Source organism: Paramormyrops kingsleyae, chromosome 18 (genome assembly GCF_048594095.1).
Source record: "Paramormyrops kingsleyae isolate MSU_618 chromosome 18, PKINGS_0.4, whole genome shotgun sequence".
Lineage (NCBI taxonomy): Eukaryota > Metazoa > Chordata > Actinopteri > Osteoglossiformes > Mormyridae > Paramormyrops > Paramormyrops kingsleyae.
This window is the reverse complement of record NC_132814.1, coordinates 18,103,555-18,127,634: the sequence shown is the minus strand read 5'-3', so window position 1 is coordinate 18,127,634 and position 24,080 is coordinate 18,103,555. Positions and strand designations below refer to the sequence as shown.

Genomic DNA, 24,080 nt, shown 5'->3' with positions numbered 1-24,080 from the left:
TCGGTAATGCGGGTGTGCTCTTCGTAAACTGGCCACGCCCATCAGTAATGCGGGTGTGCTCTTCGTAAACGGGCCATGCCCATCGGTAATGCCAGTGTGCTCTTCATAAACTGGCCACGCCCATCAGTAATGCGGGTGTGCTCTTTGTAAACGGGCCATGCCCATCGGTAATGCGGGTGTGCTCTTCGTAAACGGGCCATGCCCATCGGTAATGCGGGTGTGCTCTTCGTAAATGGGCCATGCCCATCAGTAATGCGCTCTTCGTAAACTGGCCACGCCCATCAGTAATGCGGGTGTGCTCTTCGTAAACGGGCCATGCCCATCGGTAATGCCAGTGCGCTCTTCGTAAACTGGCCACGCCCATCAGTAATGCCAGTGCGCTCTTCGTAAACTGGCCACGCCCATCAGTAATGCGGGTGTGCTCTTCGTAAACGGGCCATGCCCATCGGTAATGCCAGTGTGCTCTTCATAAACTGGCCACGCCCATCAGTAATGCGGGTGTGCTCTTCGTAAACGGGCCATGCCCATCGGTAATTTCCGCAGGATGATGCGCTCTGTTTCCGGAGAGTGACAGCTCAATTACCCATTGCACATCTCCGTTATCGATTCACCAAATCATGTGCTCTTTCCGCCTTGGTTTTTTTTTTCTCATGTATCTGTTTTCTCCCCCACCGTGCTTGTGGTAGCAGTCTGGGCACGGGTTCCCGAGCAGGCTCATTTGGTCGTACGCGCGGGTGGGGGGCGGGGGGATATCGACGAGGCTGCGTTGCTGGCTATTTACAAGGCCCAATAAAGTCCGGCCGCCCGACAAAGCTGAAAGGTTTACGGTGTTTTTTTTTCCTTTATGCCGTTAAGCTCACCCTGCTGCCCGAACAGCCGCCTCGTCCTCACTTGTAGCACCACTGTTTTATGGAATCTGTGATAATCTGCTGTCACTACACCGGATAAATGCCCCCCACCGCGGCATTCAGGAATTGAGCCCATGCTACGCCCCATTTTACTGTTGCTTACTGTTGCTCAACCCAAAGTGCCTTTCTTGAGATTATTACCACTCATATGTCACTGGACCGCACACATGCAAGGGAGAGGGGCACAGAGAGGTGGAGGGGCACAGTAGTGTTGGGTCTGTGGGTGGGAGTGTCGGGGGGATGGGGAGTCTATCGATAATACCGCGTAGGGCACTCCAAGGGGATGTGTCAAGCGGCCAATCAATCGGAGGACCAATTTGTGCACATCAGGGGTGATTCTAGTATTTGTTTCTTAAGGTGGGGGGCATTAGATGACCAATGATTCATAAAGAAGGGCTAACCTTATCACTAGCTAATGATATGTTTTGACCCTGGGGGCCAATCAGCTTTTAGGGGGACCTGGCCCCACCCCCTGTATACACCCCTGGTGCTAATGTGCCGTTTTTATAGCCTGAAAGCTTTTTGGGATCTTCCTTACTGCCCGATGTCCATCTCATCAAGCTGGGACATTCGTTTGCCTGTGAGCAACCCATCCCCGCTCCAAGCAAGACTGAATTATTTAAACAACAAAAGCCCCCCCCCCCTGCCGTGGTTACACCTTTGGAAAATACCACATAGTCCTCAGTCGGTTTGGCTGAATTGCTAGATCGCCGTGGTCTCAAAACCGTTGTCATGCTTCTTTTCATTACAAGCAGTTTACTTTTGTGGCAGCTCAGAAAGCAAAACCCCGTTGGTTTGTTTTTCGGAAGTACAGTTTGAGCTAATAATACTCTTCCTGCCAGTTAAGGAGGTGTAACTCACTGATGATACAAACAGGGTCTTGCAGGACAGGAAAACCAGTGTTGTGGAAATTTCGCGATGTAGGACTCAGGACAGCGTCTTTTCAACCTTCAGTTTATTGTGGTATCTTACAGCACGGGCCCGGGGAGATACCTCAGGAGTTCTCCCCCGAGCCTCTTCTTACAGTTCTTTTTATCCCTGCGTTCTACTGTGTGTTTCCATATATGGTTTGTTCCGGTATTTCAGTGCTCGCCATTTCTTGACTAGGGCCTAATGCTATCATCCGACCTTGAACACATGGTTTCTACTGGCCTAGTGCATTCTTCTATTGCTAGGAGATTATACATAACATAACATTTACTACTTTTGAGTTACATTTGGGTATTACATTTGGATTTTTCTCTCACACCGGACAGCCATGGATCATGGTTCCTGCGCTGTTACACATACCTGGCTCGCCGTAACTGGAAAGATGAGCTGCGGAAATGGAATCAATTATTTAAATGGATGTCAGCCGCCCGTCAGCTTAAAATGCAGTGCTGGCGAGCAGCTGCTCTGTGCTCCCCCCAGGCCGATTACCACCTGTCTACCAGCGCCATCCTCCCCGACGGCGTAAGACGAGCTTCTCGGGAACAACCTCAACCCCCGCCGCCCCGTACCTATCAGACACTCAGCCAGTTACTAAACTCATAAATTTGAACCTCCCCCTCGAAATTTGCTTCAGGCTCCTGTCCGGTGAAAAGTACCAAGGGGGACACACCCCTCTCCAAAATGAATCTTTGGCTATGGTCCTGTGGAATGCAACGCTGTTCTCCGCTTTTGATCGGGGTGCTTGGGGTGCTGTCATTTCACGTTCCAAGATGACAAACCCGTTACAGGTCTGATGTTCGGGCACATGGTTATCAGGGCGAACGACCCTGGAGGGGAGACTCAGTTGGGGACTTGGGCAAATGTCCAGCTGCATTGCTTTGGGGTATAAAACACAAAGTAAACAATCGCCCTTTTGCCCCAAGGGCGTCTTTGTTCCTTACGCGTAAACACGCGGAGCAGCATGTGGCAGAAAGGCTGGTTGAATCTCTGTTGGCTGCCCTCTTAACTTTTCCGCCATCTCCCTTCTCTGAGGTCATCCTTAGCGACTCTTGAGAGCTGGAATGCTTAGTGGCTGGGATATTCGCCGTACAGTATAATGTCATCAATGAAGGGATTGTTATGCGGGAAGATGTTGGACAGCCCTTTGATGGACGCTGCCGTTTGATACCGCATCATTCTGTCCAGCACAGAAAGACAATGGCCTGTTGTTCCTGCCGTCAAACCCCTAGCCCCTGAAATCTGATAATACTGGCTGGCAGGCTTAAAATCGGCACCCAGCTCCAATCACGATTGGCCATCTCTGGCTGTCACATGTATCTGGTTGGCTGTGATGTCAGCTGGACACTTGCAACACCCAGAGACCCTCGGTTGGCCCATATTGATGTAGCCATAAACAGGCACTACACTAAATATAAATTAGACATGTTCCTTAATTAAGAGATGCTGAAGCAGCATGTTCTACTAACCAGCTACTACCCCCCCCCCCCCCCCATGCATTCAAAAGGGTTAACAATTCAAAAGTGCAAGTACAATGAAATGTTTGCTTGCTTGCGACGTATCAGAGCTTTGACCAGCCAGGGTTTAATCTGGAAGGACATCTGTCTGTCTGTAGAGCGCTGCGGCACATCTGTCTGTCTGCAGAGCTCTGCGGCACATCTGTCTGTCTGTAGAGCTCTGCGGCACATCTGTCTGTCTGTAGGGCTCTGCGGCACATCTGTCTGTCTGTAGAGCTCTGCGGCACATCTGTCTGCGGGGACGGTAGTCATTTGCAAGCCTTTCTCCTGCTACATGAAGGATATTTCAGTTTCAAAATGTTAGTATTTAGAGTAGGGGAAGGCTAATTCTTCTGAAGAATGTTTAGAGTGAATATTCATGCACACCTGCTTTGACGTATACGTACGTTAAACTAACGTCAACATTGTTAAGGCATATGGATGTCTTAATGACCTTGACTGACATTTCTGTTTTTCATGGTTTTATTTTGTATTATTTGGTCCACAGGTGAGCGATGGGAGCCTGACGGTGCTGTCGGTCAACCGGGAGGACCGAGGAGCCTACACGTGCCGGGCCTACAGCGTGCAGGGAGAGGCCGTCCACACCACACGTCTGCTTGTCCAAGGTGACTTGCCCCGGTAGTCTCTACATGCTTGTTCGGTCATTGTTTATGGGTTGGTGCTAACTGACTGGGCCGCTGACAAGCCGTGCCGGAGCCTGGGGGTAGGGTAGCGGTTTGGAGAGTGAGGTGGGCCGGGTCACCAGTCAGGATCTCCCCTTGGGGTGGGGGACGCGGATCTTCCCTAGCAGCTGTGGGTACGGACGTCAGGGGTCGGTCGCGTTGGAGGGAGATGACACATGTTGAGAGTGACAGGGCAGCCCGCAACAACCGTAGCTAACGGATTTGCAAGCTTGGGGCAGAAACGTGAATGAGAGGTCTGTCTGGGGGCTATGTCCATCTGCAGAGACAGTGTTTACCATCACTTACACCATACACTTGCTGGGGGCCCCTGTTGGCCACAAACAGGCACTACACTTAATATTAATTAGACACGTTCCTTATTTAGGAGATGCTGAAGCAGCATGTTCTGATAACCAGCTAGCTAGCTAGCATCTTCTAACTCTACTTGTTAGCAATTGATTTAATTTTCAGAACATTTGGGGTGGGCGAGTGACTTTTTGAGTGGGGCCCCAGAAACAATAAACCAGCCCCTGTCTTTCCCTTTGGTTGACCCCCCCAAGCATTCAAAAGGGTCAAAAGATTCAATAGTTGAAAACTTTATTGTCATTTGTACAAGTGCAAGAAAGAATGAAATTTTTGCTTGCTTACCATCCTTCAGACATAAACAACATATAATCATTAATACGAATGTTAACAAGTAACAGAATGGTGAATAATAACATTCATTCAATATAATATATATGATATACATATACAATAAGTTGACTATAACTGTTGAGAAAAAGTTGTTCTTGCTTCTGAGGGTCTGCGCTGTCCCTAAACATCTAGGGACGACGGCAGAAGAAAGGATGAGTGCAAAGCTCACTCCAGTTATAAACACTCATGCCCATCCTTTCCTGGAGCACTATGGTGTTAGCTCACAGAGACACATTTTTGGGTCTCCTTCCTCTGCCATGCTTCCTGCCCCTGGTGACTTGACTCCGGATAGAGAGGAAAGAGGAAATTCCCAAAATTCACTCTGTCCGTTTTTTGTTGTATTTGAGATTGCCAGACTTCATCATCATATGCTACAGAATTGGGAAACAAAACCCCCTCTGTCCTCATGTAATCCACTGAAGTACTTTCGTTAAATTTCCAAGTCCATAGACATTTTTTTTAAAACAAAATTTACTCTTCAGTTTTCTGGTTATTGTTTTTTTTGTACCATTATATACATTATATATTTTTTGTATTATCTTTGCTACATTGTTTTGGATTTATTGAATGCTGTATTTGTGTTTGATTGGTGCATGTTTGTTAAAGCTGGTGCATTTACATAGGCTTGTTGCACCAGAGTAGTATCTTCCTAGCAGCCAATATATTATGCTGACTTACCTACCTACACATACCCACTATTAACCCTTTTTTTAAATGCAGTCTGACTCTTCGGGAATTGATCATGCCGCTGTACAGATAACAAGCTCAGTTGCGAGGCTCCAGCTAATGGTCACCTTGCACAGTTCATGGCTGTTTTTCAAAAAAATGGGTGATTAACTTACCTCAGGGTAAATAACACTCCCAAATGAGGGAAATACTGCCCTTCCATTGGCTACAGCGGGTCCACAGTGAGGCGTCTCTCCTCGCCACCCTCCCTCCTCTGATTTCTCCCACTCCTTCCTTGTTTCTAGAAGCTTCTTCCTCTGAACCCATTCTCCCTGTGCACCCTTCACTCCCAGACTGCCTGTCGAAATGGCATTTCATGCTTAATTAGTCCGAGGCGGTGTAAGGGGTGGGGTTTGGAATCAGCCGCCTGATTAGTGCCCATTACAGTGAACCCCCTCCCACCCCTCCATCACAGACTTACATGCTCCCCTTCCCCGCTGGGTTCCTGCTAGGAGCTCCATCTGGCTAAAGTTACACAGCGGTCAGCGGAGGTAGTCACCCGCCTACCACCCTGCGATTTGCACACACCTCCGGAGCTTTAACCTGTACCCACCTGTGCTGTGTTACCTGAGTAAGAGCTGAGGGTTTGGGGACTACTGGACAAGCAGTGACAGACTTGAGCAGGCTTGCCTTCACAGAATCCCAAGACTTTTGGGGCTTAGCCCAGAGACCTAATCCCTCCAAGGATCCACCCGAGGCATGTAGCCACATAGTCAAATCACAGGTTTGAACCCTGTCCGAAATTTGTTAGATCCTGACTAGGCATAACCAGGCAGTAAAATTACGTGTCTGATCCCTCCTCCCCCAACTGAAATTTTCTTCCCCTGTTCAACGAAATGCACTACGAGCCTCGTTTGACTGCCCTGCCCTGGCATCTCTGAAGTAACGAGGATCGTAGCACTACGAAGATTTTGGGAAATGCAGTCCCGGACCAGGACTGCTGCAATATAAGGAACTCTCGATCTGACAGAGTGGCTATTAAGACATCTGAGTGAAACAAATCATTTGGGGCCTGTTCAGATTTGCTGGGGGCTTCAGCCTCTATTGCCCCAGGCTCCTAACCAGTCTGCACAGGACCCCAGCAGTGCACCACAAAATGAATCAGGATTCAGGGTGGCGAGACCGCAAGCGCCCAATGAATGGTCCATTAACTGTGTTTATGACTATGTTTATGCAGCACCTTACTAATGATTCTCCTAAAGTCTGGATTCATTCACACCATGAGCAGAATTCCTGTTCTTAATGTCACCAGGAGGCTTAACCTGGACAGTTTGAGCCATGCTTCTTGTGGACAAAACGCGGAATAAACTCCCAGCTTCCAGATTCAATTCAGCGCCAGATAAACACTCGCTTTTCTCCCACTCGTCAAGAGCCCTTCGGAGTCTCCTTATCTTGCACTAGTAGCTGCTGTGGACCTTTGAATGACAGGATTTTTTTTGTTCCTATTTTTCCCCGAATTTGTGTTATTAAGTTGTAGCTTCTTAGCAGACAGCCATATGCTCCACCAGGTGAAGGAGACTCCAGGCCTGGTAAACTTTCTATGTATGCCTCTCATGGCAGCGCTGCAGCTAACTCGTTGTGACATCATTAGGTGGGAGGTAAAGTGGTGCCCGTGGAATGCCATGGACACCACTGCCCCCGGTGGTGTAGAAAGTGTACTGCAACTTAATATTTTTACAATTCATTTTTGTAGGTGTGCTTTTCCTATTAGTGAAACTTTAATGTTCTATGTGAAATTAAATAATAATGTTGAAAGTTTAAACTCATAATTTAATAGGAGGAGATATTTGTTCACTTTTGTTAGAGGACAAGCAGTACGTAAATTTCCTAGCTAAAAGTTAGAGAACACTTCAGTCCGCTTTAGGTCGTTTATTCACTCACATATCTGTTAACCCTTGCTTTTTGTCTTTTTTTCCAGGGCCACCATTTATCGTATCGCCACCAGAAAACATAACAGTCAACATATCCCAGGATGCATTCTTCACCTGCCAAGCAGAAGCGTATCCAGGCAACCTGACCTACACCTGGTTTTGGGAGAAAGATAACGTCTTCTTCAAGAAGTAAAGTTATGATCGGGTTCATTATTGTGCCATTTCTCACTGTCATCCTCAGACCATCCATCATTTATTGCTCATTAATCCTAAGCTATCGAGCTTTGCGTGGTTTAAGAGTCTCTTGCATGTTAATGTGGACGCGTGTATTATCTGCGTTCTCTCTTGGCTTTGATGCGGTGTGTATTATGAAAATGATTTGTTGGATATTTATTAATCCAAACCCGATTGGATTAACGATTCTTTTGTGCAAAACGTGTACATATCTGTACGGTATATTTTTGACCTTGTCTGGCCTTCAAGGGGGGAGTGGGGCTGCTCATATTACACCCCCTCCCTTCACATGAAAAGATGACATCACTTTTTAGAGTGGAGCTAAAACGGCAAGGCCACAGCGTGGACGGCGACGGGCTGCTAGCGCCGTCCCTGAGCGCGTCCTTGGTTTGTGGGCCAAGGTCACATCCAAGAGCACATGGTCTAGCTGCTGTTCAGCCAGCCGTGGATTATCCTTTTCTTTTGTTTGGTTTTTTTTATTGTCCCAGCGCTGGTCAGGGGCAGACCTGAACAATCGCAGGCTTCTGCCCGACTCTGCGCTCCCCGGGATTAATTCGATTCCCACCGCAGTGTGCTCACTAGCTGGCCTGCTGTAGCATGCTCTTACCAGCAGGGGGGGAGGCGCTGGCCTTTTTTTAAATCACAATTTATCACGGGGAATGAATTTTGGCAACCTTGCAGTGAGGAAACGGGGCCGTCCTTTCTGTTCGTCCCCGGATTTCTGCCCCCTGCCCCCCGCACAGCTTTTTGGAGCGACGACGTATAACTCTGTACATAATGTACTTGTGTTACGGAAGTGATGTAGAGACTCCTCTAAAACTATGGCTGCTCTCAACAGCCTTGCCACTTGTGACAGTAAGGGCACTTACCGGAATTTACCGCATCCAAGCAAAGATCTCTATTTTTTTCTTCCGCGAGATGCGCAGGTTAAGGGATTGAGCAGCGTAAGCTCCCATGCTGAGAGGGATGTGGAATCCCCCTCATTGCTGGATGGTGGAGGTGACTTTTATTTATAAACAAGTGGCACAGATTCATGTGCATGCAGACTCTGACCCAGAGAACATGCGAAAAGCAAGGCACTGAGGTCCTGTGTGAGGTTGCCTCATATTAAAAAACGGCCTCATTTTTTTTTATTTTTGCACATCATCACCTCCCCCCAACCCCCCCACCCGCTCCACCGCCAATTAAATGTACAAAAAAACTTGGCTGGTCACCCCACTGCCTCATGGGATGATGAAACCGCCACAGAACAAAGCTGCTTCCTCTTTATTTTCTCTTTGACATGTACTTTAGAATTTTTTTCCTTTTTTTTTTTTTTAAACTTAGGCCCAATTTGAAACCCTCTGGGTTTTGTTCCACCCAGAACCGGAAGCACTTAATTGGATGATATACTGAGCTCAATCAATGAAGAAAGCCGTGACTTGCACGACGTCCACTTTCGGTATGATGAGGAATTCTGAGGAGTTTTTGCAAGGTGGAACATCGCAGTAGATGGTAGAAGTTTGTCCTGCACGCCTTCTTGTCATGATCAAAACATGATCTTCGGAAGCATTTGTTTGATTAAAATCTCGACCCTCCCCGCACCCATAGGCCAATTCATAACAGGCCTACCAGGCCTTCAGTGTTCCGCACACTTGATACAAATTCTCTTCTCTCGTGACGAGAATATCTTATGGCATGGCTCTTGTGTCATCACACGCTTCGTCGGCGCTGATTACGCGCCTCCATAGCCCTCGGCGGCCATACGGTCCCTCATGCGTGTCCGGCAGATTCAAGTGGAGAAAGGTTCCCGTGTGTGCCCTCCCCCAGCACCACACACCAACCCCCCCCCGGTGCCATCTTACAGCATAGAAACGTGTTAGGATGCAGTCGCTCTGGGTCTGAAGCAGCCGTGTCAGGCTCAATGCCGAATGAGCCGTTTTTGTGGACCTGCAGATGGTCGATGTTCACACCGTCCCGTTTTGAGATAGTCTGGCCACAAAGCCGCGGAGGTGCCTGCTCCATATAGAAAGGGGGTCTGCTATTAGCCTCACGGATGCAGGAATGCTGTGAATGTGGTTTTAAGCTGAGCCAGCATTCCTGGTGCTCCAGCCCAGAGTATTACTCAGACATGAAATCCTTCTTCTTAAGAAGATAAAGGAATCGCAAATGTTAATGAGCACTGGTCAATGTATACAATGTTTTTGTTCATTTATTTCTGTCCTTTCACAATGTCATGGAGTGGTTCTTAGCCAAAACCTTGTATGAACCCTGTAGCGTTTAAGCAGCCAAGACATCCTTTCCGATGAATGGCTGTGGGCCCCATATTATATGGGTGTTTTTTTTTAACTCAATACTGCCCTCTAGTGGTATCACTGAAGAACAACATGCACCAGCCCCTAAAACCTTAGGGGGAAAAAAAAAAGTCATTGCACCCACACCCCTGTGTCATTGTCATGAGGCTGCATAATCCCAGAGGAGTATTCTTGCATCCGCTGTTCTTTCTTTAGTGCAGTGAAGTATTATGCAGCTGCATCTTTCCGTCTGGCTCAGGACCTGCTCCCATTCTTCTGAAGGGCCACCAGTGCTTGAAGGAGTCACCCATACTGTCCTCACCCCCTCGATTAAACCCCGGTGTGCATCAAACCACCTCAAGCTTTCAGGGGGTTTTTCTCCCCCCTCGTCAGATGCTCGGAGAAGCTGCGATGATGTGGAAGGCTCATCGGGGACCTTGGCTGAGGACCCAGTGTATTCAGCACGGCAAAAAGAGGAAATGAAAACAATTTCTTGCTGCCTTCGATGGGCACCTCGCTTACAAAGGGCCTTTTGTTGTAGCTGAACACAAGAAAGAAGGACTGAGCCTTAGAATGCATCTCTGTCAGATTGTGAAAATGATTGTATTTGAATTGCCGCTTTTCGGTTGGTGCCCTTGGAATGACCTTTGAGAGGATGGTACTTGCAATGCCTCCATGCATTTCTCCATGCTGTGCTTATACCTTACAGTTCTCTGTGGCACTGTGCATCTTGCTAACCTTTTGCTCTGTCTCTCTTCCGCCCCCTACTGCCCCTCTCCCAAACAACGCCACCAACCACCACCCCACTCCAGTGATCTGAAGCGCAGGGTTAGGATTCTGATTGACGGCTCCCTCATCATCTCCCAAGTGAAACCGGAGGATGCTGGGAAATACACCTGCAGTCCCAGCAACAGCCTTGGCCGGCCACCCTCTGCATCTGCGCACCTGACGGTGCAGTGTGAGTGTCGCCGCCGTGAGGACCCGCACACCCGCTGCTCCGCCGGCTTCCGCTACGCCGGCTACCCTACCTGCAGAAATATTACCGCAAAACTCAGTGACATTTCTGTGGATAATCTCATTTTTAAACCTTTAAAACTCTGGTGGTCGGTGTGTCATTTTGCCGCAGGGGTGGTACTAGGAAATTTTAAAGGTGGGGGCATAAGACGGGCTGTAATTCATACAGAGGAGCTGACCTAATCATTAGCCAATGATAAGTTTTAAATTGGTGAGTGACAGCTGAGGAGACACTTTGGGGCCAATTAGCTTTCAGCTAGGACCAGCGCCCGTGTGACCACGCCCCTGTCTACCCTCCAGTTTCGCACTCAGCTCTTCAGTGTTTATATGTCACGCAATTGTCTGCTTTCCATGTGAAATTACTTTTTTTTTCTTGGTGGGAGGGCACTGCAGCGCATGTTCATTCTGTCTGCATTGGGGCCGTCTTAGTGACTGTGTAGAGTGTGTGATTTGGCAGTGAGAGATCTGCAAGCAGGAAGACAAGTGAGAGTAATGGATCTTGCACCCAATTTCCTGCCGAAGGTGGCGGGAGACTCCGGTCGCGTGCTGCAGCGTCTCTGGGCGCCGGAGCGAAGCCCATGCATCCATGGTGACTCCCCCTCACAGCCGGGAGGAGGAAGTACCCTCATCGCCCCCCCCCCATCTCAGGGGGAGTGCAGTGCACTCGCTGACCTTGAGCCAAGCAGTCTGGCCCCAGCTGAGCCTTCCAGGAATGGGACACACGTATATTTTTTTACCAGCAACCATTTGTACAAGTATCATGAATATTTAAAGACAGGTTTTCATTAAGATTTTTTATTATTTTTTTTTTATGTGACCTTTGAAATGTCAAGTGCGATTACCCCAATTAAAACGGGCTCTCGTCTTCCGAAGACGCGACATTCGAGGGTTGCAGGCGCCCCCATTAGACACTGGCAGAAAGTAAAGCTTTTGTTTGGAAAAAGAGCAGCCCCCCCCCCTTTCCACTGCCCCCCCCTAACCTCAGTACCCTCTCCATGATGTCTTTGAGAAGCAGCACGGGTAAAAGCTGACTGATTTGAAGAGGGGCTCCCTCCGGGGACCGCGTACGGGATGATGTCATTCCCTGCTCTGCGGAAACCCCCCTCTGCCCCCCCACCCCAGTCCCGCTTGGGAGAAGCGCGGCAGCTATGCAGCACAGAGCCTGTGCCAAGCCTTCCAGCTCCACCCCGAAACCCCCCTTCCTTATGTCAAACCCACAAATTAAACCCTAGATGGGTGTCCCTAGCCCCCCCTCCCCCGGATAACAGTAGACAGCAGTCGCCCCCCCAGTCTTTCTAGACAAGGTTCCCTGCTTACCATCCAGGGATCTGCAGTCCCCACCATAAAGGAGCCCGAACTGCACACAGCGGGTTACCCTTATAAGGACATTTCCGGGAGCGACCCCCCCCTCCTGGATGTACCTGTCAAGCAGGACTCTTTGCTGCCAAAGATTTTGAGTTCTGCTCTGGGGTACCATGCTGCCTGCTGCAGCCCGCTTGTGGTTGATTTTGGAACTCGACAGCCCCCCCCTCTGGCCAGCCCCAGCAGCCCGATGGCTCGACCCAATGTCGTGCTCGTGCATGTAGTCAGCCCACGGCCCGTTATCCATGATTGGCCGATTACTCTGTCAAATGCTTTTGCGGCTGTGGAGTTTATGTCATGGGGACCAAAGGCCAGAGGGTCGTGATTCATTTTGTGACCCCGTTTCCCAGTTTTGGGACTCTTTGGTTTTCTCTTGGCAACCTTTTGACGGTTTCTCTTTAGCTTTTTTCCGGCTCAGGGGCATGTACAGAGGCGGAGCCACAGAAGGCACATGGCCCTAGCTGAAAGCTGATTGACCCCTGGAGTGCACGCCTCCCCTGTCACTCACCAATTCAAAAGATATCATTGGTTAATTAATTAAATATGACCCCTCATATATCCTCCACCTTACAGAATCCTAGAATGGCCTCTTTCCCCTTCACCTGGCTTGACAGTTTTACCCTGCTTCCCTTGGCTGGTTGCCTGCAACCAGGATCTCAGTCATAATCATGGTGACATGAGTGGCTACTTAGGGCTTAGAGGACCCACCCCCACCCCTCCCCCCCATCTGATCAGCCTTTTAGAATGAGGGGGGGAAGATAACAAAGGACAATTAGATTAATCACACATCACTTAGGGCCCCAAAAAATGTTGGCCCAGCCTTTGGTCATAATGACACTCTGAGTTGTGCTCCCCCCCCCCCCCTCCAGACCCTGCCCGAGTCGTGAACATGCCATCGGTCATCTACGTTGCGATTGGACTGCCAGGATACATCCGCTGCCCGGTGGACGCCAACCCACCCGTGACGTCGGTCAAGTGGAAGAAAGATGGGCTTCCTCTGAGGGTGGAGAAGGTGAGCCAGGCGTCGAGAGGGGGGTCACAAATGGCCCGGCTTAGCAGGCCATGGATGATCATAGGGAATCTTGACAGAAGTGTGTCAAACACCAAACAAATGTAAATATGACTAGACCCAGATAGTGTGGGATCTTTGGCTCGACGCAGAACGTGGGCCCGTTCCCAGAGGCCTGCATTACGCGCTGTTCCCCTTCAAAAGAGGAAGATTCGCCTTAAAAGAGAGGCATCTTGGAAGCACTACTCTGTTTACCCATTAGTTTCCTTGGATACGCATTCTCTAAACCCATGAATGTTGCAAATGTTGTCAGTGATTTACTGGTTGAATGACTCCACTTGAATTAACAGGGTGTGGTGTGTAGCTCCCTGGGTTAGGATGCCGTGATCAGAAGGTTGCTGGTTCAAATCCTTTGGTCACAGAGTGATTTCTCCATTATGCCCTTGAGCAGAGCCCTCTTTTCTCGCTTTGGGTGAAAGTGTCTAAATAAATTAGCATAAATATTTAGCAGACACCTTCATCCAAAGTGACATTCAAGCGAGGATCAGAGAACAAGGCCAGTCAGTGTCCCCAGAGCAATTGCGGTGACACACTGCCCGGCGATTTGCCAGGCTGTTAGGGGAGAAAGCCTCTGATTGGCTGCCGGTATTTTACTGCCCACCCCGTTCTCCAACAGTACCCCGGCTGGAGCCAAATGGACGATGGGAGCATTCGCGTGGCGGAGGTGACAGAGGATTCTCTCGGCACCTACACCTGTGTGCCTTACAACGTCCTGGGTACCATGGGACAGTCCCCCCCAGCCCCCCTGGTGCTAAAGGTACCTCCACTACCTCCCATTCGCACCCGTGTCGCACGCCATGCTGTCGTCGTGACGCCACTGACCCTCTGGCGTGTCGACCCATAGGACCCCCCCAAATTCTCGGTGGTCCCTGGAGGGGAATATAGGCAGGAGGCTGGGAGAGAGCTGGTCATCCCATGTGAGGCTGAGGGAGACCCCTTTCCAAATATCACATGGAGGAAGGTAAGCCCCCCCTCCCCCCCCCCCCAACCTAAATTCGTTAAGGCCTTTTAACAATTAAGTGCACTGTCATCAAAGGTCCCCATAATGATGTTAATGTTCCAGCGATTATGGACATGAGTGCATGCTGCATGACAGTGAATCTGTGTGATAATAATATTTTACTGACTGCCCTGAGACCATAAAGGTGTTCCTGAAGACCTTGAAGGTTCTCATTAGCATGTTGTTGACTTTAGATAGATCCGCAGTGGCTTTGAGATCAAAGAGGGACCCGCCTCTCTCTCTCTCACACACACACACACACACACACACACACACACACACACAGGTTTGTAATTATATCTTCTATCTTTGTGGGGACTCTCTATTCATTTCCGTGAGGAAAATTCTAATCCCATCAACCTTAACCCCTACCCTGCCCTACCCTTAACCATAAATAACCAAAACAAAAATACAAAATCAAAACAACTGGTTTGTATCACATTGCGGCAGACATTTGGTCCCCACAATGTAATATATACATAATCCACGCACACACACACTGCCTGCCAGGCTGTCAAAGACCTTTGCCTGCATACAAACATGCGGCAGCTAAAGAGGCTTCTCTCCGGCCAAGGTAGGGAAGCCCAGCCGAAGCAAGCACAACGTCCTACCAAGAGGCAGCTTACAGTTCAAATCCCTCAGCAAGGAGGACCACGGGGAGTGGGAGTGTGTCGCCACCAACGTTGCCACGAGCATCACTGCCAGCACGCACCTCCTAGTGATCGGTAGGGGCCCCTTCCGGCGGCCGGCGTCGTTCTCTCATCTTCCCTGTTTCCGGAAGGTAGCTCCGGTCCAGTTTTCAGACGTATGCATGCGGTTGGCGGAAGGATGCGTCGTATAGGTCGTTACTGGAGGCGTCTCTGGTCACAACAAGTGAAATCAAGAGCGGAATGAGGCGCGGAGGTGCGGGGAGAGTCAAAGTGTCGGTCGTCATGGCAACGCGGCGGCGGCGAGCTCTGAGTGCTCAGCGCCGTTGGCACCCGACAGATGGGGAGGTGGTGTTTGGAGAGCGGTTTTTCAGGTTGGCCGACTGGTGTTGACATGTGGGATCTGCAGACGAGCAAACATCTGCCTCGTGCCCAAACCCGGCCCGAGAGGGTGGGCCAAGCGATTTCAGCCGGGCGAGGAAGAGTTTAACTGGAAAACGTGAACATGAACACATTTAGGGATGCCTGTCCAGCCAATGAGGGCGCCATCTTAGATTAGATTAGGTTCAACTTTATTACCATCGCACAGTATAAGTACTCAGCCAAAGAAATGCGGCTTGGTAGCTGGCAAAAGTACATAAGTGCTACAAACGGTTGTACAATATATTCATGTGTATAAATAAATAGAAAATGTACATTTCTACCAAGGCTGCTCCTTCCTGCTCCTGGAGATCTGCCACCTGCTGGCTCTGATACTGAGATGCTACTGAAGGACCTGATCATCTGTCAGATGTGTTAGGCTGCACCTAAGCTCCTCAGGGTGGTAAATCTCCAAGAGCAGGAATGAGCAGCCACTGACCTGTACAGTGGTATATATGGTACAGATGGTGTGGTATAAATAATTGGTATATATGACATCTATGATCTATGATTGCGGATAAGAAGAATGACAGTTTCTGTCCTGTGTATGGAAACAAATACACACACAAATAGTATGTTTAAATAGGTATGAAGTGGGGGTGGTGTGCAATTCATGTTATTGTGGGATGTGGATGAATATTATTGGTGGTGTTCTGAGTTCAGCAGGGACATGGCTGTGTAGATGAAGATGTCTCTCAGTCGCTTGTAGCGCCTTCCAGACAGTAGGGTAATGGCTGATATGTGCTTGATGAGCTCCTGTTTCTTTCCTTTTTGGCCATCCATAAGGTCAGATGTTTCACAGGACCAAATTCGCCGGGTCTGACTCCTCGAAGACCTTCACGCTGTGCGTCTGCTCTTTCACTAACATCTGAATCAGCTGCTTGCTATTTAGACACTATTCCATCTCCGCTCACCTTGGGTATCTTTCCGTGACCTCAGTAGTTCTAACCCGTCCTCTCGAATCCTGTTCTGCCTTAATAGAGCGTCAATTTACGACTGATGCCGAATGAAACATCCTCGAAATTCCTGCCGGTAAGCGGAAAAAAAAATGGCATGATTAGTGGATCGTCTGAAAAATAAGCGCTTGCACTGCAGAACACTCTTGGAGGGAGTTGGGTTTTTTCGGTCTCTTCCCCCAAACTGTTTCAGGAAACAATGCTTCCCCAAACGTTTGTAGCCGTCGTTACATCAAGATTTTATATCAATGAATTACAGTCCGGCTGATTTTTTTTTTTCGTGACCTGGGATAAAGTGACAAGGTCACCTCCTGGAACGGAAACGTTGGAGTGAAGCTTTTCCTTTCCTGCTGTATCAGGCTATCTGCATTTGACTCTCACGGGCCTCCCTGTAGTGGTGTCTGAGCATCGCATGTCAGTAATTAATGCATCTCCGCGTCCAGATGGTTTCAGGGGGATAAAAAAAAAACCTACTTGAAGTTGTGAGATGGCAGAGGTGATTTCGTGATCTGATGGTATCCCGTAATCTTCTCTTCTGGGTTCCGTTTAATCTAACTCCCTGTCAAAGATCCACATATCACACGGTAACAGAAAGGTGCCATTATCTCTGACTTCCAGTGACGTGGAGGCTGGTGGAATTGCGCCTCTCGGGTCTTTAAGAGGGGGGGGGGGGGGGGAGCTTAGAGATCAGATTGCAGGAGCTTTACGATGCCCCCCCGCACCACACCAGCACGCTAATTATGAGTGAGTGCAAGTCTGGTCTAGGGAGATAAATTTAACAATGTGAGATGTTGATCTCGTGACAGTGTTGACGCTCTGGAAGCCACCGATTATAAACATCTAATTATATCTGCTATTCTTTTAACAATAGGAGAGTCTTCCCGTTTTCGGGGGGAAAAAAATCAAAGCCTTGAAGAAACCAATTTAAGAGTACAGCCACCAACACTCAATATCATACAAATCGCAAGTGATTCCTTGGGACATAAATTTTTACTTCTCTGTGTACACTTATTGGAATTTAATAGAACCGTAATTTTGCAGGTCCCTAAGGTTTCACTGAAATGGTTATATTTCTTCATTGGCGGTCTGGGTAAATTGTCATGGTAGTCATAGCAACAGATATTCTTACATCAACATGAAGGTTTATTACTAAATCTAACAGCCCTGTAAGTAAGTATCAAGAGATTTGCCAATTGTTTGCCTGAGCTGTAATTAGTACTGTAAAACATGTCTCTGCTCTTTAAGGTACTTGATATATAAGTACTGTATGTATAATCTCTGGCTTTTCTAGGACTGAATCCAGTAACATTTATATTACGTGTCTGGTTTGCACAATCATGTATAATCTTTTATGTGGAATGCTTTATTGGTTCTGGTTGATGTGGTCCGTGTTGTGCGCCCATCCTGCTAGGCACAAGTCCTCATGCCCCAGCCAACGTCCATGTCTCAGCCTCGACGACCTCAGCCAACGTCTCCTGGGAACCCGGATATGACGGCGGATACGAGCAGACATTCTCAGTCTGGTACGGCCATGTGTGAGTCATCCCAGCATGCTTTGCTTTCTGCTTCTTTCCTAACCGTTTTGATTTTTTTCCTGAGCTTTGTCCTGCTGATGTGAGGCTGTGGTGACCCAGGAGGGGATGGCAGGGTTAGGTAGGGGTAACAGTCCTGGCTGGGGTAGGAAGCCGGGGGGAGAGTTGGATGCATACAGAGGTTCTTGGTATCTGTTTTGATTTGGAATGGGGGGGGGGGATCTCCGTGTCATAATTAGTGTGTTTAAGTATTGGAGCCACTAATCGATTATGCTGCATTCCATTTACCTCAGAAGTCGGAAGTCAGTGCTGCAAATGACGCTTTACCCGAGTTAACCGCTTTCCATTACAAGTTGGAAAGCCATTTAGCAATACCAGTTCTAGCCAAGTTCATTGTTAGCAATACCAGTTGACAACAACGCATTAGGTGGTATTTTCTGCTCATGGGAGTTCTACTTGCACAAAAATGTTTTGAAGGCAGAAGGAAAGATTATTGGTTCAGGGAGATAACCAATCACATTGTAGAGGAGGTGGGTTCAAGCAACTAGAGGAGGCAGGACTAACCAATCAGATGTCCTGGTCCTGCCTCCGGTAGTGGCTTGGACCCACGTCCTCTACAATCTGACTCTGAGCCAATCATTTTTCTGCTTTCAGAACATTTTTTTGTAAGTAAAACTCCCACAAGCATATTTTGTGCATCCAAACATTGTAGCAACATGTCCAAAGACAGATCGGACAGTCCTGTGTGTAGAAAATATGACATAAGTACAAATAAACAGTACACAACTACAGCTCTGTTATATAATCTGTTGATGAAGGGTGCAGCCATCTTGAATTCTGTAGTTGGGATTGTAGAGTTTCCTCCGACTTTCCACGTCAGAACTCCGACTTCAGGGGGCATTCTCGTTGAAATTTCCGACTAGGAACTTGGAAATTCCGACTCCCTGGTACAAATGGAATGCACCATTGAACCCCCTTTTCATAAATCTCTGTTGACTCTGCTGCTAGAAAGTCCGCTTATTTCATAAATTCTTTCCCAATGTTTGCCGTTCTTGGAGGGTTTCACTAGTTCTAATCAGTGTATATCCCCTAATAAATATAACTGTAAGTGTCCAGGGCACAGACATTTTGGTGGCCTTCTCTGGGACAGAGATTAGCAAGAAGCTAACACTAGCAATGTGGTGGATGTTGCGTTCCTGCACTGCAGTGTGTCATGCTGGTCTGGTACCGGCCTTCCTTTCGTAGTCCGGGGGATCCCAGCTGCACTGAGGTCTGCCAGCATCTCAGTAGATGATTGTGGTAGAAAAACTTATATATGGCAGACATGTATAATCTGGAATTTGTTTAAGCTCTTGCGGGACTGAGCTGTTATGAAACACTGTGTTTATAAAACACCTTATTAAGAGACAGAGACAATTATGGGTTTCTGTTGTAAGCAATTAGCCTGGTCATTAAACGTTTCACTGAAAAGTAATAATGAGTTTGTGTGATTTAAGGGCAATGTTGTGTCCTCTCGTCGTACTGTATGTTGTGGGAGCATATACACATCACAGCTGCTTTGTGCTAACGCGTTCACACCTGACTCCATGTGGCCTACCAGGAAGCAGGAAGGAAACTACTGATATATTTTATATATACTGTTGACATATATATTGTTGACTTTGTTGTGTTTCAGGTTTTCATGACACTTGTGAGATACACCTTTTTGTACGCTGTGTAACAGCCATGATGGCTACCATGTCACTTTTCTTGCACATTATCATATTCAGTTAAATTATCTTCAACATTATTATCATCGCACAAAGTAAAGGAACTCAGATGGCGAAATGCAGACACACATATATACGGCAGAAAGTAATTATGGGGAAAAAAACGGCAGCTGCTTTGTTTTTTGAGAAAGGAAGCTATTTCTGGTGTGGCTTGGTGATAGGGCACGGGCAGGTTCACTGGGGGGTGACGGGGGGGGCTTCCTGGTTAACGATTTACGGGAATTAGGGGCAGGCAGGTAGGATCAGCAGCGCATAGTAAGACCTGAAAATCAAAATTGTGGTTTTTGTGAGAATGAACAAGACATTAATCTTGGGAGTGCGTGTTAGACAACAGTATAAACCAAAGCAGTACATCAGAGGCACAGCAGGATTACGGAGGCTAGAACTCAGAGCACATGTCATTTTATACCTTCAGTCTTGAATGAGGGACTGGAAGAACCAATCAGCACAAGCCAACTAGTCACCTGACTCTCCTTCCCAGGAAGGCCACACCCTCTTCCCTTCTGACAATAATATGAAATGAAGAACACACATGTTTTCTGCGTGTTCTTATTTAGGGATTCTTATAACAGGTCAGGGGGCACTCTTAGGGGGTGGGACTGGGGAAGATGGGAGTGGGGGTGGTGGCGGGTCACACCTCCTCCCTTTTCCTCCTTTACCGGCTGCCTCGCTCTCCTCCTCTTGCTCAGCACAGCTTGGCTGTCTCTGGCTGCTCCTGTTCTCTTGATATTCCACCGAATATCCTCATTCTGCCCCCACACACCCCTTATTTACATCATTTACTTATTTAAGAACATCCCTTCAAGATGTTCTGCCAAATGGTATTCGGGAACATTTTTTATTTTTTTTGGGGGGGGGGGTCCAATTTATTCTGACTCTTTCAGTATTGCTGTGACATCCCTTCACACTTTTGAATCACTCTCTATTGCCTATATAGGGAAATCTGTGTAGTTCACAGTTCACAATATAGATGGAAAAGGACAATGATGTCAGACACCATGTTCTGGGACGCTCTGCGTTGGTATCCTAGCAACCACTGACTTTTGCGAATAGCAAATACAGCAACGATTCAAAGGGAATGAAGAAGATAAAGTGATTATAGGATTGTAAATCTGTATTTTATTGAATTGAATTATTTCATTATTTAAAATTGAAATGTCAGCTGCAGTCTTTGGAAAGATTGCTAGTATGATTATACTTCTTAAAATAAAAAAATATATACTTTGTAAACAAAATTGCCCTTTATTGTGTTAGTATTATGAGGTATTATGATTGCACTATAGTTAGTTGATAACAGCTTTGCAGTGCATTGTGGGTACATGCAGGACCACAGTGTACATCATCTGTATGCACCGTAACTTGCCGGGCGTTGGGAGTATTAGTACTACATAGTGAGTCGGATTTGCCTTAAAGAATCTGAGCATTGCTACAAAATGGCAGACATGCTGTATAGTGCACTGTTTCAGTAATAGGGAGTGATATCAAAAACAGCCCTTGTGTCCTCAGACAAGACCACTTTGGGGAAGGGAGTGTAACCATGGTGACCACGCAGCCAGGCAGGGTGTGTATGCGCGTGTGTGTGTGGGCACGCCTGCGAGCACGAGTGGGTCTGTTTGTGGGCATGTCCATGCGTGCGTGTGCAAGCTGGTCTGGGGGGGTGTGAGTGAGGTGCTTTTGCTGGGGGTGGGCTGACGATGAGGGACCCCGCCCCCGTTGGCTGACGGGACAGCTCGCAGGGGTGATCATTCACGGTTTGGGGCCCTTCAGCACAGTCCTCTTATCCGGCAGCCTGGTTCATCCCAACATGCCCTGCACCTTCCTGCCTCGCTGCCTCCAATCCAGCACATCAGGGCTCGATTAATCTGGTCTAAGGTGTAGCCTGCGGTGAGCGGAGCCGGCACTGCCCACGCTCAGTCCCGGGGGCTTTGCCTGGCCGAGCGACCGGCTCGACTTTTAAAGGAGGGCGAGCCCGTTTAGAATACTAATGGGGTCCTGGGCTGCCCTTGCTTACTTAAGTGGGGTATCACCCAGGGCGTAGCTGCATAATGATGGGATCGTGGTGGGGGGGGGATAGGTGGTGGTGGGGTTTTCCCATGGCCCCTCCGGTAATCCCTGTGAGCACAGTGTCCCTCTAGGAATAGAGGTGTCCCCCTCCGCTCCTCAGCCACCACAGAAGCTGGAAAATAGGGCCCCCCCCCCCTGCATTTAGCGTAGATCCTCCGCACAGCGTGCTTCATAGAGAAATTTGCATGTGCCGGCATGAGGCGGGCTTATGCCATACCTGACCCATGTTCCCTGGCCAATTAGACGTCATTGCCTTCACTCAGCCAATAAGGAGCTTGTGGTCATGGCTGATGGACAGAGAACTCAACCAATCAGGCCACCCATCTACCATTCGGGAGGCAGGACGTCTGGAGCTTCCTTTGGCTGTCAGACATCTGCTTCGCTCAGATGGCGCCTCCCCGCCCCCCCCCCCCCACCATCTGTCAGCCGTGCCGGCTTCTGATGTGCCCCTCCGCGGCGTTCTCGTGCCCGCCCCTGCCCAGTCTCGCCACTCTGACAGCCTGACGTGAATGCGCTGGCGCCCCCGCGCGCTCTGCCGGCAGTCACGCGCTAACTTGCGACACGCCGCCGTTTTGGTCCGCCGTGCTTCAGAAGTCGAGTGGAACGGTTTGGTGGAGAACGGCGTGTACAAGTACAGCATGTACGAGTCCCGTAAGCTTCACCCTTTAATTTGTCACGATCGCCCATCCGGCTCCGGCTCCGGCTCCGGCTCCTCGTTATCGTTACTCGGGCTGCCTGAACACTGCCAGGCACACTGGCGATACTTAACACTTGTGCAGCAGAAAATATTTGAGATAAAAGGTTTGAGAAGAAAAATCCTCATTCGTATCCTGACTGCGGCATGGAGCCAGTCGGGGGCAAATGTAGAAATTCTGGGTCCCCTGACAAATTGTCACCTTGACTCACATTTATATTCATTTGATGAATTCAAGGCCCCCTGTGAAGTGCCGGGCCCCCAGAATCTGCCAGGGTGTCCGTGCCCTTACTGTGCTCCCTGGTGCTAGTACAACTCTTCTCACAGGTAACACACGCATAACACGAGTAACTAATCGGAATAGAAGGCGGATACGAGTCGAGACGGTCCTAGCACTGCCCGAGAGCACCCAAAAAGCCCTGAAGTATTTTCAAAAAGTCAGTAATGTCGGTATAAGCATGTGAACACAATCAAACGACTGCAGGTACCACAGTAAATAAATCATTTATAAATGGGAATAAACGCTGCATATATTGTGCTTCAAAAATATATCAATAAAACGCATTACAACCACTGTTACTAATTCTGCTGCTACTAATATTTCTGCACTTAGCTGGAAGATGCAATACCTCAGAATGAACTGTGGGTGGCAGGATGGCGCCCCTCGCAGTGCAGTCAGCGTGTTTGCATGCGCCCAGCTACCGCCCTTTTGAACGTGTCCGCGAGCATTGCGTGTGCTGCTGCGCCGTTCCGGGCGGCATGCTTTGCCCTCCATCCCTCCACGTCTGCTTCTGTTCCGTGCCGCAGAGCATTACGAAAGTGCCCGTGTGCATTATGGGAAATTGTGCTGTGCGTCCAGGTAGTCTGGCTCATACCGGATCCAGGCTGTTTAGGCATCCTGGAGCTTCCCCGGATCTGTCAATCTTTCCTTTCCCAAACCATCAGATCTTCAAGTTTTTTTTGTTTTTTTTTAATCGCCAGGCTTTACATATCTAGATTTTAATGTTTTGCCTGCATTTTAATCCTCGAAGTTTTTAAAAATTCAAAACTACTTTGTAAAAGTCATTTGGTATGATAAATCTGAATTAACCTAATAGATTTTTTTGACCTGTAGATCATTTATTCTTAATTATCTTGATACTTTTGGATAACTCATTAAGTCAAACCTAATTTTTAGTGTTACTGGGGAAATGCTAATATGTGTTTTACTGATGCCTTGAAGTGTCACATGAAAGGTCACGACCCTGACCTGAACACGGCTGTCACATGGGGGTCCTTCTTACTGCAGGGAAGTGGCTATGAAACAGTAGAATTTTGTACATTACAGTTTCCCAACAGAGCTTTATTGTGCCAGCAGGGGGCGACAAATGCCGAAAGCAGCCCCTGTTTCGGTTCTAGCTGCTGGGGCTCAGGTGCCCCGCTCGCCTCGTGAATCTGCCGGTCAGTGACCCCTCTCGCGCTTGTGTCCGACTGTCCCGGATGGCACAGGGTGAAGAGAGCACAGCTAGGGCCACACGATTGGCTCTCGGTGCCTGTGCCCGTCGCTCAGACCTGGCTGCTGGTGCAGGGCCTGGAACCCGAGACGGCGTACCAGTTCAGCGTCCTGGCGCAGAACAAACTGGGGACAGGCCCGTTCAGCGAGGTCGTCACTGTGAACACGTTAGGTAGGTGGGGCAGACTCCGCGGTACGGGGACAGGTAGCGTTCAACACGTCGAATCGCATCCAACATTAATCAATC

General features: G+C 48.6%; 1 protein-coding gene across 6 annotated transcripts in view; it reads left to right on the top strand.

Annotated features, from left to right (window-relative positions):
• The window catches only part of igsf9bb (immunoglobulin superfamily, member 9Bb), a 110,018-nt gene that overhangs the window by 60,080 nt on the left and 25,858 nt on the right, over positions 1 to 24,080 (top strand). For 4 of the 6 annotated variants that reach the window (XM_023813567.2, XM_023813568.2, XM_023813565.2 and 1 more), the window contains exons 5-13: positions 3,840 to 3,957; positions 7,355 to 7,496; positions 10,627 to 10,772; positions 13,060 to 13,202; positions 13,876 to 14,016; positions 14,104 to 14,220; positions 14,834 to 14,984; positions 17,694 to 17,817; positions 23,830 to 24,005. In XM_023813567.2, coding sequence (XP_023669335.1) covers positions 3,840 to 3,957; positions 7,355 to 7,496; positions 10,627 to 10,772; positions 13,060 to 13,202; positions 13,876 to 14,016; positions 14,104 to 14,220; positions 14,834 to 14,984; positions 17,694 to 17,817; positions 23,830 to 24,005 — 1,258 coding nt within the window. The remainder of the gene's footprint in view (positions 1 to 3,839; positions 3,958 to 7,354; positions 7,497 to 10,626; positions 10,773 to 13,059; positions 13,203 to 13,875; positions 14,017 to 14,103; positions 14,221 to 14,833; positions 14,985 to 17,693; positions 17,818 to 23,829; positions 24,006 to 24,080) is intronic. The other 2 variants (XM_023813566.2, XM_023813569.2) reach the window with 1 other exon arrangement.